At 44.8% G+C, this 21789-nt stretch overlaps 1 protein-coding gene across 4 annotated transcripts in view; it reads right to left on the reverse strand.

Moving 5' to 3' along the window:
* Positions 1-21530, reverse strand: part of LOC117771313 (transcription factor 4-like) — a 157613-nt gene extending 136083 nt beyond the window's left edge. The window contains exons 1-5 of one of the 4 annotated variants that reach the window (XM_034601525.1): positions 21232-21530; positions 20737-20897; positions 20534-20625; positions 20183-20221; positions 16345-16417 (exon numbers count right to left, since the gene is read on the reverse strand). In XM_034601525.1, coding sequence (XP_034457416.1) covers positions 16345-16417; positions 20183-20221; positions 20534-20605 — 184 coding nt within the window. In that variant the 5' untranslated portion in view covers positions 20606-20625; positions 20737-20897; positions 21232-21530. Of the gene's footprint in view, positions 1-16344; positions 16418-20182; positions 20222-20533; positions 20898-21231 lie in introns of those variants that run through there. The other 3 variants (XM_034601526.1, XM_034601528.1, XM_034601531.1) reach the window with 3 other exon arrangements.
* Positions 21531-21789: the final 259 nt, after the last annotated feature.

Here is a 21789-nt window from a genome sequence, read left to right on the forward strand (position 1 = left end):
GCACAGTTTCCTGAACTTTCCAGAGAGAGAATGTGAGAACGCAAATGTCTGAGTCAGTTGTTTGGTCGGTTGCAATTTTCTGGAAAGTTTCAGAGTGAGTCCATGTGAGAATGAGGCAGGACAATGTGTGGAAGCTTCCCAGTGAGCGAGTGGACGTGTCGATGAGGTTTCTAACACGTGACGGACGTGAAACTGGAACAACACAAATATCTCAGGACGAAGACGTCTGGATGTTCCCCACATGTTCCTATTTGAACGAGTCGGGAACCAACAACCTGCTGCTGCTGCTTCACAGGACAAACACCAGAAAATGTCTGGACCGAGTTCCCGGGACATTTCCTGGAGTTCCTGCCTGATAATGTCTCAGTTGTGTTGCTGCGTCCTTCAGACTTCATCTCCTCAGTCAGGGGCCTTTCCTGGTTCTCTGATTCGAAGCAGAGGAGCAAACTGTCTCTGCATTAGAGTAAGACAAGTTGTCCACATATCTTCTGCCGTGTTTACAAAGACTAGAGCCTGAACAAATAGGTTTTCCAAGCTACTACATGTAGACATGTGTGTGTGTGTGTGTGTGTGTGTGTGTGTGTGTGTGTGTGTGTGTGTGTGTGTGTGTGTGTGTGTGTGTCACAGCATGTGAGCTGCATGTGCAGGGGTCGACTCATTTGGAAGCTTTTCTGTAAGAATGTAACCTGAGACTCACACACACAGTATCTCAATCTCTCTCTCTCTCTCCCCCCCCCCTCTCTCTCTCTCTCTCTCTCTCTCTCCCCCCCCCCCCCCTCTCTCTGCCTTTTGTCTGCCCTCAGCCTCCTCAGTCGTTGCAGGTGTTCATCATGAGGCAATAAAACAAGTAGTGACTGTTCTCCGTCCTGAACACGGCCCACGCTCACGCAGCAGCAGACCCTCTCTTCCCCCCCCCCCCCCCCAGCCCTGCTGCACATTTACTCAGCTCTTTCTAATTTGTAGCCCTGGTGCTTGAAATGTGTGTGTGTGTGTGTGTCTGTGTGTGTGTGTGTGTGTTCTTGTACAGATTCTTTGTGGGGATCATTTGGAGCCTACAACCTGCAGAGTGAAGACATTTTGGCCGGTCCTCGCTTTTTCAATGAGCTGTTTCAGGGTTAAGACCTGGTCTGAGGGTTAGAATTAGGTTAAGGTGAGGGTGTGTCTTCACTAAGAAGGATGTACAAACGTGTGTGTGTGTCAGTGTGTGTCTAAAGGTATGTGTGTGAAGCAGCAGCCATCTTGTTAAATGAATCTTAATCTTTTTTTCGTGAATGTAAAAGTTAAAAAGCCAATACACCTGCTTCCAGAGTAAAAGTGACATCACAACGGACGACAACAACGCAGGTAGAGGACGAGCGTCATCCAAGTGTTTGAGACAGAGGCTGAACAGAGGAGCTGCAGCAGTGCACAGTAGAGTTTGGTGCCAGCGGTGTAACAAAGATGACCAGTAACTGCCCAGCGCGGTGAGTCAGGACGTGAGAAGCCTCGTTAGCTCACACGCTGGTTGTTTATCAGACTCGCAGCCAGCTGTGTTTTATTGACAGCAGATTTAGAGCCTGATAATCCAGCTTTGAGACTTTTGAGATGTTGTGTACAGTCGCTGCACCAATCAGCAACAAACACCTCAAATCCACGGACAATAAAAGTCTGCTCCACTTTATTCCTGCTAAAATCACAACATCAATAGGGGGGGGGGGGGTTTCATGCTCCTGTACGTTACAAGCAGCAGCAAATGCTTTTGATCCTCAGTGCGTCTTTCCCCGAGTTCAAACAGAGGTTGCATTTAAATTTATGTCTGAAACTCCTGCTTTTCACCAGACAAGGCAAAGGCTCTCGCAGCCCGACACTCGTTCCGAGAAGGAAACGGTTTATTGAGGAAACAGGGAGGGGAGCGCCGGCTTTTCCTGAAAGTGCGGCCGAGCCTCGTCGTGATGATTTACTGATATTTGTTCCAGATTCCTGCCCCCGAAACACAGAAGATGCCTTTAACCAGGGGTGATTCATTTAGGGTCAACGAGGGGGTCTCCATCACATTTCACTGATCAAACACTCACACGAGTATAATCGGGGGGGGGGGGGGTATTTTCCAACACACACACACACACACACGCACACACACGTGCTGAAGTGACAAACCCCGGGTCACGCCTTGCCTCCCCTCTCAGAGTCACTGAAGCAATTAGTTTTGCTTCCTCAGTCCGAGCTGAAGTATTTAAAACCTCTGGCCGCACCCAGAGCCGTCGGTCTGACAGAGCTACACCAGTGGAACAACAAAAAGAAACAACAACTTCCCCTTTAGCCCTCATACCGCATGTACATCCTTCTTCTACAGTTAATAAGCTTATTTAATCAGCTCTTCTTCTGGGAGGGAATATCGTGGTGAGCTCAAAGGCCAAGTCTGTACGATGCGCTCCATAAGCAGCTGGTGCTCTTGAAGAGATGTGCTGCAGTATTCAAATAGAGAAACACGAGTAAACAAGCAAAGCTCACAGGTAAAGCAGCAGCAGTGATGTGGACAACACAGTGTTTGCTTCTGATGCGCTGAATACCGATGAAGACCTCAAACGGGTTCGCTGCTTTTTGTTTGCGAGAGGAAAGAAACTTGCTCCCGCTTCAGAATGAAATGATTTTTCAGACAATGGCGTCTAACGATGAGGGAACATCTCGTGGAAAGTTTACGGCCATATAAACATGGCCGTAGACTCCAGGTTTGGAGAATGAAACCGATGCGGAAGTGTCTAAAAGCTGTATTCTCCCTAATGACCAGCAGAGGACGACTCCAGTGGTTGTCAGAGAAAAAAAGTAAGCGTGGATACCGTTTGACAGCTAGTACCAGGTGGCTCCACCCCCTCGCTCCTCCAAATATGGCATCTTCTGGTTTCAAAACAACAAGATGGCGCTGAACAAGATATCAAACTGGAGGCTTCGAAACAGCAGCTCACAAACCAGTGGGTCTAAATTAACCACATCCTAAAACCTTCAGGATCAACCGAAGCTCCAACTGTGAGCCTGATCGTATCCCCCGACATCTGCTTCAGGAGCAAATCCCCTCAGCCAGATTCAGACATTTGTTTCTTTGAGTCCTTCCAGAGGAGCAGCAGCAGATTAATGCCCCTGGTCACAGAGACGCTTGTTCAGATACCACATATGTCTGGAGTATCGGGGTGTCCGTATACTTTGACAGCGTGGTGTCTGCCTTCTATTTTCTGGATTAAATCTTTAGTTTCCGTTTGAGAACAGTCGCCTACATTTGGTTTTGGATCATCACCAGAGATATAAAAGCACAATAACGCAAATGTGCTTATGTTTCGCTTTGCAGAAGGAGGTGTCACGTCCTCCCAAATGGTGGTACTTTCTTTTAAAGCTCGGGTGTTGTAAATCTTCTTGATATATACCCCTGCCTTCCAAGAACACAGCAGCAGGGAAACAACTTCATAAAGCCGCATTTATTGGATAATTGGTCCTTCAAATGGCTTCAAGCTGTCAAAGGATGGCCATCCAACAGGCAGCAGGCCGGAAAATGAGAGAAAAGAGGAAAGTGGAGGGGGGGGAAGAAAAAAACAAAACACCAACAAATGTCCCTTTTAACATCCTCTTAACCACGGGCTAGAAACACTGTGTGGAAGCGACGGTTTCAGCCTCAAGTTATTGCAAACACAAAGCTGTCAAATAAGACAAACAACCTCTAATACACAACAGATACTCTCAACTTGTTTGGTTTAACATTCCACGACGGTGCACGGACGACTCAGTGGAGCGGAGCCGCCACACACGTCTTTCTAGAAGTTATATTTCCATACAACTAAACTCCAGTATGGTGATTTGATTTTGAGGAGACGCATTCGCTGGTTGGATAATGTTCAGATGCAACATTCATTCTGAGTGAATGAAGCAATAAGCTGCAGAGGCATCAGGAGCGATGGAGGATCTAAGAAGCATCCGACTCTGAACCGGAACCAAAGTTCCCGTCCAGAGTCGTGTGTGTTTGGTTCAGGCAACAAAAACTCTTTGGTTAAGGTTCAGGAAAGATCACGGATTTGATTTAATTCAAGATGATTAATGAATTTTTCCCAGTTGCACCAGACATCCTTATCTAATCTTGACCAAATTGAGCGGCTAGACAAAACCATAAATCACTTAAATCCCAGTAAAGCACCTACAGTCGCCTCATCGAGGCCAAACAACATAACAAGAACAGGAAGTGTCTGATAATCTGCCTCAAAACGTCCAAACTCACATCTCAACACCAACTTTCAATTCTTTACATTAAGATCCAAGTTATTTCTTATGAAACTGAGGAGAAAGTTTGTTTGCAAAGTAAAGGAAAGTGGTAAACAAAGAATCCTGGACAAAATTAAATAAAGAAGCTCACAAACAGACACGGTGAAAATAATCCACCTGTAATAAAGCTACACTGTCTCCAAGTGGATATTCTATAGGATCAGATATTTGTATATTATCCGTGAAGATTTTATTGAACACGTTCAGTATTAATTGAATTTCAAGAACAAAAACCTATTTGTTGTTTCAGTTCAGTTGCATAGAAACACGGGTTTTAGGAGACGAAGCCAAGTCATCTGTCGAGTCACTCAGGACGAGAACAGGTCGTTTTTTTCTGGGTCGTCACAAAGAGTCAGAGTCAAGTTTGTAGAGTAAATACAAGTCGGGTCGTAATTAGGTTTGATTTGAGAATGAGTGGGAAGAGACAGAAGGAAAGAAAGGAGAGAAAGAAGAGAGAGAAAGGACAGATGGAAGAGAGAAGAAATGAAAAGAGGAAAAAGTAAGGGAGAGAGAGAGAGAGAGAGAGAGAGAGAAATGTTTGGAGTGAGGAGTTCTTGCTATTCACAGTCCTGACAGTGTGGAATGTGAGAGGGGAGATCAATGTGGTATCTCACACACACACACACACGGACACACACACACACACACAGACACACACAGCCAGATGTTCTTTGACCAATGAGGAAGCTGTGGTCTGGTCTCCTCAGGTCAACCCGCATGTGTCTCTAGCACGCACGCACACACACACACACACACACACACACACACACACACACACACACACACACACACACACACACACACACACACACACACACACACACACACACACACACACACACACACACACACACACACACACTTTACTTCTATTACATATTCACTGCTTGTTCAATTGCCACCATTTTATCAATGAAGCGATCCCAGTTTGCAGCTCAGGTCCAATGAGCAAGGCCTGAACACACTGTCAGGGTTACGAGTTCAATTCCCCCGTAAGCCAGGCGCTAACATAATACAGGTTCAGGTGCACTGAGCAAAGCTTTAACACCGTCGATGGAGGGTTGTCGGTTCAAATCTGCACACCAGTCTTTCCCTCTGTCTTTTCCTCTCGTTATCAACGGCTGCTGAGGAGCCTTTTAGCAAAGCACTGAACCTAACAGAATTTACTGTGAATGTGCCAGTGTGAGTAAAATCTAGAGATGGAGACAATAAAAGCATAAATAAGAGTATGACAAGAAATATGTGATGATAAATAAAACTTAAAAATTGAGTCAATCAAAACAAAGCAACCAATCAGGGCAGAGAATCACAACATCCGAGGTCGAAGGTCAGGATCTGTGACAGGAATGTGTCACTAGACGCTCGTCCACGATCTCTGTTTTCCTCAAGGGCACTCGGGCAGGACTCTGCGTCTCTCTGTCTCCATAACTCGCCCCCCCCCCCCTGCAGTCCGACAGAACTCCATTAGAAAAACGTCTAAAACAAGACTAAACACTGGGACTGTGAAATAACCCAGTTTCACACTGGACCAAAACACCAATTAAACGTCAGGGAAGAGCATCCAAATGAACACAAACACAGCCAGAGACGGTGGCATAAATTCACTGCTGATACTGGAGAGTGTGTCTGTGTGTGTGAGTGTCTGTGTGTGTGTCTGTGTGTGTGTGTCTGTGTGTGTGAGTGTCTGTGTGTCTGTGTGTGTCTGTGTGTGTGTCTGTGTGAGTGTGTGAGAGGGAGGGAGTTTCGGAAAATGTAGTTTTTTTTATTTTACATGAACAAAAACACAGTAATGCCACACACATCGACACAGCGCATGCTCTCTCTCTCTCTCTCTCTCTCTCTCTCTCTCTCTCTCTCTCTCTCTCTCTCTCCGTGCAGACACACACACACACACTTACTGCACACACACACACACACACACACACACACATCCATCCATCCATGTACTTCTATCTTAGTAAAGACACTCATCGGTATAATGCACTTGCCATTCAGCTTCTTATCGAACATGAACCATCACAACTAAATGCCTGAACCTAATTCTGTCCTGAATCGTCTTCACCCTCAATCAAACCTTTAAAAAGTGAGGACAAGCAAAGATGTCCTCACTCCGTAAGGTCTGTGGTCCTCACAAATATATAAGTACAAATACAAGTGCAAGTGCAAGTACACACACACACACACGCACACAAACACACACTGTCTGGCCTGTCACAGGACCAGATGGCACTAGGGGTGTTCCAGACAATTTACAGTTTTTTGTGTGTTTGTGCATGTGTGTGTGTGTGTGTGAGAATGTGCATGAGTGTGTGTGTGGAGAAGGGGGGGTTGGAAAATATATCTACTCCACACACACACACACACAGACACACACACACACACACACACACACACACACACAGGGACTTGGCAGTGCCACTCCGGTGCCAGCGCTGCCAAAGACTTAGAATAAAACAAAAGCTGGGACGAACCATTGCGCCGCTCCCCCGCTCTGTCCCTCCCCCCGCTCCGAAGCAGATGGTTTAACCTGCTGATCTCTGCAGTGTGAAGGTTCAGTGTGTCTCCGACAAGTCAGCTCACATCACGTTCGTTCACGAAACACCTCGACACACGGATTCTCATCGTATAGACACTCTACGAAGCAAATATACGTGTGTGTGTGTGTGTGTGTGTGTGTGTGTGTGTGTAGACGTTTCACCTAGTTTGAGATGAAGGGTTTGGAAGGGCGGAAGGAAAAAGGAGGAAAAGGAGGAAAAGGAGGATGGACGTGCATAAGATGAGGATGAGAGAGACTTGCCATGACAAAATCATTCCAACACATATAATGATTATAACTTATAAAGTCTATTCGTTTTATAAACATCTTTTTCAGTGGTTTCCTCTGCACCTTCCTCATATCCTCTCTCCGTTGCTTCTCTCTCTTTTTGACCAGATCCCTCTCTCGGATGAAGCTGAATAATTAACCCTTGGAACCTGATGCATATTGTTTTCAGGGTAAATTAATCTACACAGAGATGTCATCAGGTGGAAAGAGTAAGTCGTGTGGATGTGGATTTCATTCATAAAAAGAAAAAGGACGACATCTCAACATGCTTCTCACTGAGGAACGTGATCAGCCTTGAGGTCAGATTTAGGACACTGTGTTTTGTGTCGAAGGCAAATAGAAGGAAGTGGAAGAGGAAACGTGACATAAGAGCAGGAAGCAATGGTTTAATGTTGAAGGTCGGAAGAAGGAAAAACAATGTGGAAGCAAATAACAACAAACAAGTGACGGAGGAGAAACAGGATGTTTCGCATCGAAAGAATCAACAACAGGAGTCTGAGTCTAAAGGAAAAACTCAATGGCAACAGTTCGAAGACTGTGTGAAGAACAAAAAGTGAAGAGGATGAGGAAGAAGGTAACAGGGGATGAAGAGTGAGAGAGGGAGAGAACGAGTGGGGGAGAAGAAGAAGAGATAGTGGACAGAATAAAGATGGATAAGAATGAGAAAGGAGGAAGGAACAAGGGAAAAGAAAAATACACAGATTGAAGAGGAAAGAAGGGAGAGTGATGAAGAGGAAGCTGAGGAAGAAGGGATGAAGCTGTTGAAAGGGAGGACAAAGAGGAGGACGGCAGGACAGGATAAGAAAGATAGAAGGACTAAAAATGAACAATGAAGCAAACGAAGAGAGAAAGAGGATCCAGAGGAAGATTAGTTAGGAGGTGAGAGGGTGAAGAAATGGACGATAGTGATGAAGAGGAGCAGAGTGAGGACGCAGAGGAAGATAAAGGTGGAATCAGCTGCTCCGACTTTGTCACATTTGATTCCCAAACCTTGAACTTCTCAATTAACAGCCGCCATTTTTCCATAACACACCTCTTCAGCCTTCAGGTTAGCCACTCACACACACACACACACACAAACACAAACACACACACACAAACAAGACACACAAGTTTCAACGTTAAACTCCCAAAACAATTTTGCTTGTCACACACTTACACATACAAGCATAAACACACACACACACACACACACACACACACACACACACACACACACACACACACACACACACACACACACACACACACACACACACACACTCCGCCGCCGCCTCCCAGAATAAGTTGGCTGCTTCTAATTGGAGTGGTGTTTGTAGCTGAGAGGTGTTGAGCGCTGCTGTAATTGCCAGGCAGGCTGGTTGACGTTTTCTGTCTCTTTATTTTTTAAGGATTGGGTAATTAGGCTCGGTGACTGCGATTGTGCCGCCACTGCCGCCGGTACAAGCGAACAGGTGTGCCGAAACACACGACACCTCGCCGACGTCACACGCGGACCGCGGAGCGAGGAGAGGAGCTGTTCAGCGGCGACGAGGGGGGGCCCCCGAGCCGCGAGGTTTCACCAAAAGATACCGAAGAGGAAGTAAACCGTGTTCGCCGCAGGCGGTGGTGGTGTGGTGGTGGTGGAGGTGGAGGTGCTGGTGGCGGCGGGGGGCAGGTATTCAGTTACCTTCGGCTCATTGGACGAGAGGAGATGAACAGATTGTGCGACTGAGCGGGAAAAGAAAAGAGACGTGTGAATGTAACTAATAACTGAAGAATGAGAGTCAGCGGCTAAACGGAGAGAAGAGGAAGAGGTGTTTATAGATAAATGCGGAAACGTGATCATATTTAGCAGGTACCAGGTTTTCCACGTTAAAAACATAGACTGTAAATAAAGATGGACGACAAGTGTCTGGATCGCCCCCTGGTGGCTGGCTGCAGTACACGTCATAAGCCCAGCATCCCCCCATGTAACGTATCTGGGTAAACCAAAAACTGAAAATTAGACAGGAAGTGACCTCACCTTGAAGAAACCAATCGGATCTTTACAGACGCAAACTAAGGACAAGATCACTCATCGGTAAATGTAACGGTGGGAAAACCTCGTCCAATCAGAGCCAGTGAGGAGGAGAATAAAACATTTGCTTCCTGTGGCAAAGCATATCCACAGTTTGGCTTTAAATGGAATTCAACCTGACCCAAGATAAAAGATTGTGTTTCAATTTGACGTAGATCCTCACAACATAGGAAATATAAAGCAGTCAATGAAATGCTGTTGAAACAAAAGCTAGTAACGTCTAAAAAAATGTGGTTCAATTGTAACATTCTACATCGTCTTTGACCCACAAACCGCACAAACTAAACATGAACAAAGCACAGACAGACTCACACCAGATAAAAACCAGAGTGAAGTCAAAGAAACACAACTCACAAACTGATCTAAACTCAGCAGCCCCGGCCCAGCTCATCCCAGCTCCGTCTTCTGGGAAAACATATGGAGCTCCGACTCGGTAGCGAGTCAGCGCGCCGAAGCAAGCGGCACGTCAATCTCCTGAGCTTTGGGTGAAAAAAAAATTATAAAAACACACAAATCCATGTCGAGTTCTCACAGACTTTAACCTTGAAATCACTGCCATTATTAGCAGAGTCATTATTAGCATTAGAAAAGTAAATGGGGCTAATAATATTTGCCATTATAGCTAAAAACGCCTATTAATCCCTAATCCGCACCACAATTAGGAGCATGGTTGGATGTTTTTGTGAGTCGTTCTGCTTTGACGGGGAAACGAGACAATTTAGCCGCCTCAGAGCCGAGAGAAGGTGGGAGGGTGAGGCATTAAGCTACTGGCTCCTGCGCTCCGTCTCTATTTTGAAAGCGATCAGCCGGGCTGGTTTTGAGTGACGGGCGTAACGGAGGCAGATTTGACTGAATAGAGACAAGAGGGTGGCGGTGGGGGCGTCGCTCGCCGCAGCGAAGCGCGTTATCTGTCTCGGTACAAGTGCATCAAATCAAACGGGAGAGGGGATATTATTAAAGCAGCCTCCTTTTTTCTCCGCTGTGAACTGTGACTTAATAAGCTATGCCAATTAGAGGAACAAAAATCAGGCGTGCCATCGGGGCTGTATCTGCCCTCGTCCAAATTTCTGTGCTAACGCGTGAAGCTCGCTGGCAGCGGCGACGGCGCTGGTGTGTCTTCCCTGCTTGTCTTTGGGTTTTGACAAGAAAAGGAAGAGGAGGCGGAAGGAGGGACCAAAATAAAACAGGATAAAGATTATTGATGTGATCTCCCTGAAAGCTGATCTGGACCAGACGGGCTTTGTGAATCGTGGGATGTTAGAAACACAGGTGTGAGTCCTTCTCAAGTAAAGTTAGTCACGTTTGCCACAGATGAACTTTTCTGGAGTTTCAGACACACAAGGGTCGGAACTCTTTTACGAACAAGAGGTTTCACTTTGTTATTCTGTTGTTTAGTGCTGGTTGATGCAAAGAGGCAGTTTTATACAAAACAAATCGAGAAACAAGAGAAAGGGTTTAAGAAGTACAGAGTCTCTATAAGTTATCTTAATTATCGTAATCTTGAAACTCATCAGTTCTCGTCTGATGATGAATTAGCCTCTGGGGCAACTAACGATCTTTTAGGGCTAGTTACAGAAACACTGTTCAGGGTCAACTCACTAAACCACTAGTCGACATTGTTTATCATTGTGGACGAGCTCAGTTCATCTGTGGCTTAACCACGGTGCCGTAATCTGCAGTATGTATCCTGCAGGGGGCGCTATTATCATCTCAAACGTGATTGGTCTAACTTGAGATTTTAGAAACTTGACTTCTGTATATTCACATGTGTTTATAGAAATCAGTATCTTAAGACTTTGAGTAAAACTGCTGTAGCTCAGGAGTCAGCGTCGTAGCCTTCACACCGTCCTGCTGCTGAGTATTAGTCCTCCGCTCAAAATAGTCCAGACGCAACATTTCCTCCTGTGAATCTGAGGAAACTACCGAGACTTTTTTTTTTTTTTGAAGGTGTAACTTTAGATTTATGAAACGCCAGCGGGTTTGGACACGAGACTCAGTCTGAGGTTTTACTGGTTGACTGGTTGTTGACAATGAGAATATAACACCAGATTTATTTGATCCTCTTCTTGCTCTTTCTTCTTCTTTCCCTCCTCTCTTCCATCTGTCTCTCCATCTTTCCCTTCTTCTATCTTCAGGTCTTTCTTACCCTCTCTTTCTTCTTTCCTTTCTAACCCTTCCGTTCCTTATTTCCTTAATTTCAGTTTCTTTCTGCTGTCACTCCAGGAAACATTTTGTCCATCTTTCGTTGCCAACTTTATGTTCCACGGCAACAGGGAGGATGATTTCCCCCCCCCCCCCCAACTACACACACACATGCTCACACACATCAGAATCTCCTCAGATCTCACACACATCTTTACACTCTCACACACACCTTCCAACACCAGTGACAGGGAGACAAACAGCGGATCTGAGAGGTTAGAAGAATGTCAAAAAAAAAAAAAAGAGGAAAAACACCAAAACCAGCCAAGACCTGAAATAGACGAGTGGCATTGGCGTCTGTGGCTTTGACAGGCGGAGTGAAGCCGCTCGCTGTACGGCTTCATCCAGGAGGAGATTAGAAACACACACAGTTTGAAGTGTGCATTATCTTTCCAGGGATGATCCCGAAATAAACAACAGCAACGGCGAAATCTCCCAATAATTAAAACGCCTAATCCACTTCCTGGTTGGTGATGACCGTGGGCTGAGCGTGTCAGCTGGGACTCGTGGGGATTGTGCGGCGTTTATGTTTAGATGCGCTTTTGTGCATTAAGGTGAATTTATCGCCAAAAAAAAACGAAGACTTACGTGAGACGTGGCGGGGGCTTCAAAACAAAATGTCACTCCCCTTCCTCAAAAGCATCAGACAAAGCGTTTCCTAAAACCCGTTATTATTCCACCGCCTCTCGTCCGACTGACGGTATTTTTAACACTTTTATCCGGGCTCTCGTCTCCTTTAAGTCCTCGTCTCTCTGTTTACGTTTAGTAAACTCCACCTGTTTCCAAAGAACCGTCGTTTCTCTTTTCTCCAGGAGAAGATTCATGTTTCTATCGCACTTTGATAGATTGAGGTTTCCGTCCCTCCACCAAGTTCATTTGCAGTGTTTCAGCTATTTGCTGTTTTGTATGTGCAAATTGAAAATGCAAACCAATCAGCTGGACGTACATACACTGTTTTCAGAGTTTGAAGTCCCGCCCCTTTGTCTTTCTGTGCACACCCACTTTATTAACTGTGGTTTCTTCACCATTGAACTCTCTATGCTCTGCAGCCGCACTAGGAGATTCCTCTGTGTTCCAGCTGATTTCTACCTGAAGAGGAGCTGCTCTTCTTCCTCTTCTTCCTCTTCTTCCTCACATGTTGCACTGCTGCATCACACTCATCCAATCTGCAGCGTCGACCAGTTTATGAAACATTCACTTCTCCACAGATTTGCATACAGATGTCACTTCAGTCACAGCCACTCGAGCGTCGCTGCCCCGACTGTGACCCGTGGTTCTTTAAAGTCACCACATCTCAACTGCTCAGCATTTTTCAAACCTTGCCACAGAACACGAGTGGATGTTTACTGCGGGATTATACGGTGCAGTGCAGCTGAATGGGAGCATCTGCATTTGTTATGCTCCTCCGCTTGTTTATTCAGCTTTTTCCTTGAATCGCTCTCCGGTCTGCACGTGAAGTTATAACCCTGTTAACCTGCAGTAAATGGCCCCCGCTCCGTGTCGGCGTGTCCCATCCTCTGGCCTCACACCAGCCTTTGGAAACCGCCGCTCTCATGGCTGTGTAGGTCTGTGGAGTTCTAATTAGCTGCATTCACAAACAGCGCCGGGCTCATCAAAATGCCGAGGCCTGCAGAAAGCCACAGCAGGGGTGAGCAGAGTGTGTGTGTGTGTGTGTGTGTGTGTGTGTGTGTGTGTGTGTTGCATCTTGTACATGAGGGTGTTTCAATGTGTGCACATAAAAAAACAGTGTGATTTGTGTACAGCAATGAGTGTCAGTGTGTGTGAGTGTGTGTGTGTGTGTGTGTGTGTGTGTGTGACACCAGTGTGTGTTCCTGCATCAAAAGAGGAAAAAAAAAAAAAAACAATTCCAAAATGAAGATCCACGGCGAAGCAGCAAACCGAGGCCTAACAGCCGCTGCAAATTCTACAAAAGCAGAGGCTTCTTTTTTTTTTTCCCGGGCAATCGTAACATTTGTCGTCCTTCCTCTACATTTGTATGCACGGCACGGGAGCAAAGAACAACATCACCGAAACCGCCGAGCACAAACAACAACAACAACAACGCGGTAAACAAAGAAGACGTCTCGGCATCTCTCTGTTTTCCAGCCAACTGACAAAATGGCTTCCCAACGCCGTTTAGAGGCAAATTACAAGAGCGTGAGTAACAGAGACGACCCGGTTGGTTTTCAGCAGAAAGCAGCAACATGCACACGCTGATCAAACTGATGATATCACAGCAACATTTCATTAAAACACTGAGAGACACATGACAACAAAGAGGTGAAACACAGATCTGTGCATCGTGTCCTCTCTTTGTTGTTTGTCCATGTTGGGACACACAAATTGTGTTGTATTTTCTATTGTTATTTGTGTATTTATTTACACAATATATGCATTGCAAATAGTGTCTGAAGAATTCCTCCTTCATCAACTAATATAAAAAAAAAATCTATATAGATGGACGGATCCTGTTGTGTAAAGATTAGACAACATTTAGCTATTTGACAACAAACTGCACGTCCACACACATTTTAAGTTTCTAGCCACCAGATGCACATCGAGGTCGATCCCACTCCAGTCCAGCAGGTGGTGCTAAACCATGTGTTTGGTAACTGACAGAAATGCCAGAAGAAGAAAAACGTACAGTCAAAGAAACCCCCAAACCAGGACGCTTAGCGTGTGCCGCACATTAATGCACACGTATGTTCTCATGCACAGATCCTAGGTATTTTCAACAAGGTGTTTGAACTTCAGAGCTAAACCTTTCGAGCCGCTAAACCTTTCGAGCCGCCAGCGTCACTTTGACACTTGGTTTTGATTCAGGTTAACGACTGATGACACACTGGCTGATTGACACATTCGGACCAAGCAGTGTTGTATAAGAATTAACTTTAAATTCACACTGAACTGACAGCGAGTGACTGGACAGAGGCAAAAGTGAACGAGTGGATGAATCACACGTTATAGATCAGGTCTCACAGCTCGGGCTCGTTTTCCCATCCAGCTCCCAAGTTGTTTGAATAGTCAATACACTTGAAGTGTGGTCAAACACTGTGTTGGTGCAGTTCTATCGTGAAGCAGCTGGAGGCGACCACATGACTGAAAAACAAAAGCCTGGTACGAGGTCTGTGATACCAGGGGAACGATGCATGTGCCCTCACCAACACAACACATCAGCAAAGGTGCAGCACAACTGGATTTTAAAGGAAATGGGAGGGAGGTGATTCTCTGGTTTATGTCCCAAAATGCACCTGTGATTAAATAAGACACTTAGAACAACACTGAGCAGCAAACTCCTGATTCTCTGATGTTAAACCAGCAACAGTGAATCTTCACGACCTGCTGCACATTTGAAGTTTCACATTCAAACATTTTACAGCCACAAAAACCCACCGTGCCTGTTAGACACCAGCAAAACACAGTGAACTGATCTCCACAACACACACACACACACACACACACACACACACACACACACACACACACACACACACACACACACACACACACACACACACACACACACACACACACACACACACACACACACACAGAGGCCGGAAAGAATGAGCGCAGCACATCAGAAAAACAGGAAGTCTCCTTCAGGAATGAACTCGAGAAGCTGAAAAACAAACGCGTCTCCTTAAAAACGCAGAAACATGAAAAGTCCCCTCACAACACGGACGTCCACGTGTTATTAACTGTGACGTGGAGCAGGAGAGAACAGCAACAAACAACTTCATCATATTCAACCTCTTCAGAAATCCAGTGTGTGTCAACTCGCTGCAGAAAACAGTCTTTAACATGAGAACTTATATATTTCCTCCTGTCTGAGCGTATGTTAAAGATGGAAGAATATATCTGTGACTCAGAAAGTAAGCAAATCGATGGACCCGTCTGATGCCACATGTTTCAGTATTTCAGTTTCACTTGGTTTTCCTGGAAGTAGCTTCTGCTTCGCTGCTCAGAAACATCAGTCGCTGGTAAGAACTGGTTTTACAGCAGCAAAGAAGAACTGGTTTCCAGTAGGGTTAGCGCTAGCGATCGCAAGCTAACGCGTCCCGAAATTTCGTAACTTCAGTTCTAAGTGGTTTTGTGTATTTGTAGATTTATTTACTTGTGTTGTTTTTTCAGCTCTGACTATCAAACTAGATGATACAATAATTTTTCAAAGGGTTTAACCTGAGCCTGGCCGCACAACAATGATAGTAATCGTCACTTTACACAGGGTCAGTAGCGTAAGTACAACTGTAAATATATGTATATATACGTTTTTAAATGCACTGGTATCTGATCGGTACTTATCTGCAAAATTTGTTCCCAACTGATAAAATTAAATACGAACAATTCGGAGAGTCTGCGAAACATTTAGGTTCAAACCAGCTCCAGATAACAGCTTCGAATGGGAACTCGTCAAATTTGACTTCCGTCACTTTCAAACTCTGTCTCACAAGCACCGAGCAAAACCCTCTCAGCCAATAGAGACTTTTCTATGATTTACACAGGATCCTATGTTTTCTTCCACATTCCGACTCCAAAGCAAACGAACACATGGAAATCAGAACGACTTCCCAACTTGGGAAACGAGAGCTTCAATGCAGCAGGTGAACGTCACACACAGTAAAAACAAAATAAACCAAACACACTGAAATGAAAGCAGCAACATTTAAGTACAGAGAATACAGGACCAACCAGAATCTTCATAGAACATATGAGCCGCTTGTATTTTGAAGAAATGCAATTTTTCAAGTCAAGTCGAAATAGTGTTCCACAAGCAAAACAGCATAAAAAACGCAAAACAGCATCTGCACGTCCCGAACATGGTTCCCCCCCGAAAAAATCCAAACAGCAAGCGAAGCAGCAGCGAGCAGGTGGAAGAGGAAGAAGAGGAGGAGGAGGCTGAGAAAGAAGAAGAAGAAGAAGAAGAAGAAAAAAGAGGAGGAGGAGGAGAAAAATAAGAGGAAGAAGGCTGACGTACTTGAGCCGGAGAAATGTCCGCTCCCCAGGGAGGTCGGGCCGTTCTTTCCACTGCTAACAGGAGGGGAAAACATCTACAAGACAAACAGAGCGCACGTTACCTCCGAGAGCACTGACACCGCAGACAGCAAGACACATCACCACAGACACATCACTGCAGCTACACATGAGAAGCTCCGTTCCAAAGCGCCGCCGCAACATTTGGCCGAGAGAACAGCGTCGCCAGATTCTCACACACTTTACGATCTCGCTGTGAAATTTTAACGGTCACTCAGTTTTCTTTGTTTTTTATCTCGTCAGAGCTTCGTTTCTGCTTTTCAATCACTCGTATTTTAACTGTAAAGAGGAAGAAATGAAAAGAGCTGCGTATCTCAGGTGCTAAATAACAGCTTTGAGATATACATTTCAAAAGGGAACCTAAAGTTCTCAAACGTTATTTGTCTTTACAAGATTTTTCTGTCTGATCAAAGAGGAAATAAACTAAATTATAAATCTGAGTAAAGGCTGCAGAGGTGGGACTGAATCACTGTTTCACACGTTGGATTTACGTCTCTGATTTTAGCTAAAATGTCCTAAATTTAGTCCAGAGTCATTGAAATGCAATTAGTTCACACTTAGGAGTGAGTCGAGTCCCAAGTCAGGTAGATTAAGTCAAAACAGGAACATCCCACATCGAGTTCAAAGTAAAGACGAACAAGTCCACAGTCCAACGTCAGGTCTGGTAAATCCTGCGTCTGATTCCAAGTCAGGTCCAACAAGGATCGAGTCAAACACCAGGACAAGGAAAGTCCCAAGTCGAGTCTCAGTCAAGTCGAGTCTCAGTCAAGTCCATTTCTCTGTTTTTTTAACCTAAATTTAAAGACATTTACATTTTTCAACAGAGAAACTACTGTTTTTGTTTGACCTATTTCTTATGAAACAGATTTGACCTATTTTAAAGTAAAACTAATCAGACTATTTGTTTGTTTGTTTGACCTGATTGTCTTCGTAGTTGATTTAAGTAGAAACAAAAGGTTTTAATTTTTAAAACAGGTGGATTCGAGGAACGTAAGTCACAACAAGTCAAATGATTAGAACCTAAGTCACGAGCCTCTGATGTTTAAGTTTAAAATCATCATAATCGTGACTTAAGTCTGGCTTTAGTCTGAGTCCACCCCTCTGGCTGCCGGGGTTTGGATCTGTTCTCTAAACGTACGGAGGTTCGATACCCAGCCGTCAACCACGACTCTCACAGACGTGAAGGGTTCATTTTCCAAAACACCGTGGCGACGTTTGAAGAAAAGCAGAAAGAAAAATCAAATTCCTCATTCAGCGTCTGTGAAGAATAAACAGGATCCAATCACTCCAGTCACCTGCTCACCTTTCACAAAAATGTGTTTTCGCTCTCGAGTGTCACTTTATCCGAATGTTGGACGGCTCATTTTGGAACGAAGCGCTTCACATCTACTTCATATCTGACTTAAACATATGAGATAATCATCAGAACTAGTTGCCATCTGCTCTACACATCTACAGGAGAAAGAATCAAGCCCATACAAAGACAGAGACTGCGGCTGAATGTTGATTCCTGCTGTGTGACTGAGCGAGCGACTGGAAAGCTTCACAGAGAAACGCTATCAAAGTGAGACATCTGACCCCCGTAGATAACCTCTCTGGATAAATATCAGGCCTGCGTGTGTCGCTGTGTTTGAAGCCGAAACCTCTGATCCTGAACACACTCCAGCTTCCACGCGCTCAGACGCTAACAAAACACTTTTAGGGTTTTGTTCAGGGGAAAATCTTTTTCTTCTTTTTGGATCGTAATTTAAACCCTCGCTAGAAGAGGCAGCAGCGACCAGCACTGGATCTGCGGTCGTTCCTGAACGCAGCCTGTTGGGCCTGCGAGCGTGCACGTGGGACGGTGGACGGTGTTTTATCTCCGTCACAGCTGCGACGCACAGAAAACAAGTGTTCGGGAGACAAAAGATCCGGTTGTGATCATTAGCGGGTTTTCTATCGATATCCCCGTCGAAGCATTTTCAGCTGTCTCAGCTTGTGGGCGTGTAAAGACAGATGATCGCATAAATTAATGCTCGACCTGCATTTATAATGAGACGAGACACGTTTAGGCTGCTGCTGCCCTCCTTTGTTTCATTTTCTGTTCTCCACAAATATGATTTAATTCACGCTGATTAATGTTTTCATAAACGTGTAAATATCTTTCACACAAATACATTTTATTAGCTTTTTTTTTTAAATCCCATCATATCCTTAATTAATGGTTACTTGAAAGTATGTGTGTGTCACTGAATGATGGATTGATTGTGAATCTATTCAAGATTATTATTTATTTCCTATTATATTATTACTTTAGTGTTTACTGTATAAACAGACTTCCTCTATGTGTTGTATAAATGTATATTTATATCATGAGCATATTTCTATAAAGGCCCATTTTGTCTCTGAAGTTCTTTTTAATTAACATCAGTCAACGATTAAATTATTCTATTTTTAGCTATTTCTCTAATAATATTTGACTCATAATATTCTGTGCAGGGATTGAAACGTGTTTCTGGGAGTGTATTATGAATTTAGTGATATTAGTACAAGTAAATATCACAGTAACATTAATGTAACATCAGTACAGGGACTTCAAAAGTATGTGTGTGCTTCTAAATGAACAGTTAGCAATTTATTTTACAACTTAAATCTTACTATAGAGATATATTACATTCATTCACTCAGAGATTATTATGTAGTTATTACATCCAGATTACAACCTGTGCTGTTCTATTGAAAAACCACTGTAATGTTTAATCTGAGCACACGTGTTTTATTGTGTTCATATTTCTACAGAAGTACATTATCTGTTTGTGGTTCTTAATTCTGACGTTACAGATATTTTAGTGTTTACCTTTTGGTGAATATTTCATTATAACAGACTTTATATTTCTATATTCGGTGATTGTCATGTTAATGGAAGAGTGAGTTATGAGATTTGTGCTGTCATATTGAAAAATCACCATAACTGCATCTACAGGTATTTATCTTGTGTCAGAATCAAATTGTGAAATTATAATATTGTTTTTTAAATTCAAAACTCCTTTAACATTTCTACAGTGAATACTCAGGCCTCAGCTCTCATGTCTTTTCTTTACCGCATTAACATTATTGTAAAAAATATAAACAATCAAAAGGTAAATTTAGTGTTTTAAAATCTGACACAGCATCAAAACCCTCCTCCCTGATTCTGGTGTAAACGTGTCCTCACTGTGTCTCCATGCTTCACAACACAACTTGATGCCCTGGTTTATTTCTCTCTCTCTCTTCATTCTGGGGGTGTTTCTGATTCAGATTCAAATTTTTTTTTTTTTTTTATGGTGTGTGTTCCCTCTCTCCTCCTCTTCGGGCCAAAGTTGCTCCCAGAGGAGGAGAGGCTGAGAGAAAACATGGCCGAGAGCGAGGACACTGTTTCCTGTCCGTCAAGTTCAAAACACACACTGAGAGAGAGAGAGAGAGAGAGAGAGAGAGAAAAGGAAAAGCCCTAAGTTTAAAACCTGCAGCCGTGAGTTTAACAGCATCTAAAGAGGGTGAGACGAGTGTGGCACATGTCTGTCTCTCAGCCTGTCTGTCTGCCTGTCTGTCTCTCAGCCTGTCTGTCTGTCCTGCAGGTTCACGATTCCACCCCCCGAGCCTCTTGCATGTGCACCACACAGTGCATGGAGCATGGAGCAGCAGACATTTACACACACACACAGCAAAAGAAAAACATTTTCTATCTAAAATCCTGTCAAGGGCAGAAGGAAGAAATCAGGCTTCACATTAAAAAGGAAAGAAGGACTTAAAATGAGATATACTACCATGGATGGTGGGAACATTTTCAAATCGCTGTTTCGCATCTATAAGACAACAAAATTACTAATGCAGCATCACAATCCTGTGCACACACAACCACACACACACACAGATAAATCAAAGAAAGGAAATTTACAAAACCAACAATATGCACGGAGTTTTCTCCAAGTTACAAAAACACACAACTTCTGTGCAGATACTTGAGAAGAGTGAGAGGCATAAATGTGCAGGTTATGTGCCGTGCGTCCATTAAACATGTAAACAGTGGCTGTGTGTGTGTGGAGTGAAGCCCACTGGCATCGAACTACATGTCAGTATATCAGGATTAAACGGGAGAAGGAGATGGATTCGCTTACTGCGCTGAAATCCAGTAAGTCACTCAGTTCCTTGTCTGTTCCCAAAGCTGCCATCCGCTGTTGATGATGCATTTTAGCAAAATCTCCCGGACCTACAGAGACATGGAAACACACGGAGAGAGAGATGGATAGAAGAGGATGGGTGGACGGGCGGACAGAGTGAGAGACAGAGGCAGAGGAGAGGGGAGGAGAGGTGGAAAGACCTCGGCTGGTCGGTGCGCGCAGCTCCGCTCCCGGTTCTCTGCGCCTCCTCCGCCGCCGCCGCCAAATTAATCCAGAGAAACAACCTCAGCGCCGCGATCGCAAAACCTAGTTTCCTCTCATCCTCCGCGGAGCAGGACTCGGTCCCGGGTTCCTGGAGCGGCTGCGGGGGACAGATCGCAAGAAGAAAAAAGAAAAAAGCTGACAGGAAATAAAAGAAGGTGGGTGTGGGGGTGTGGGTGGGGGGGGGGGGGGGGGGGAGAAGAAGACGGGAGTGGAGTCTTTACGCGCGTGTTTTCGGTGTTTCTGTCCCCCCACCCCGAGCCGAGGCAGTCCGACCTCCCCGCGTCAAGACGCAGTTAGTCCGCGGCGGTGACTGTCACACACACACACACTCACACTCACACACACACACACTCACACGCTCACAGACACACACACACACAGCATTTGAATAAATAACACGCCGCGTCTCCGCCACGGGGGGAGAGGATCACCTCAGAAACGTGGAGCGGTTCTCCGGGGCCGTGTGTGCGCGCTGCGTGCTGCTCCCGCCCGGGCTCGCGGTGCCCTGCGCTCGGCTGCGGCTGCTGAAGATCCCCGGGTTCACGCAGGACGGGATCCCATGTGCGTCTGGCGCGGGCGAGATAAATGTGTTGGTGCGGCCACCTAGCTTACAGTGAGCTCCAGCACCACCGAGCTGCTGCTGCGGGAGGGAAACTGCACACACATGCATGAGGGAAGCGGGTCTGTTGCTTTGATTGATTGGCTGATTGGTGCCGTGATTGGCTGCTTTGATTCGGGTTAATTGGGCTAATTGGAGAGGGGGAAGGTGGATGTTCTTTGGGAGCTGGGGGGGGCCACAACCTCGAGAAAATAAAACTTTTTAAACATCATTCATGTGTTAAAATAGTTTCGTTTTCATGTGTTTGTATTAGATTGTTAATTTATGAAATAATAAATCATTTGAAATTCCCACCTGTTCTGTTTTTATGTATTTTATTTCCTCTTTATTGATTAAACTGTAAAATGAATGGAAACAAGTGTAATTCTTG

This window comes from Hippoglossus hippoglossus, chromosome 12, assembly GCF_009819705.1.
Source record: "Hippoglossus hippoglossus isolate fHipHip1 chromosome 12, fHipHip1.pri, whole genome shotgun sequence".
Taxonomy (NCBI): domain Eukaryota; kingdom Metazoa; phylum Chordata; class Actinopteri; order Pleuronectiformes; family Pleuronectidae; genus Hippoglossus; species Hippoglossus hippoglossus.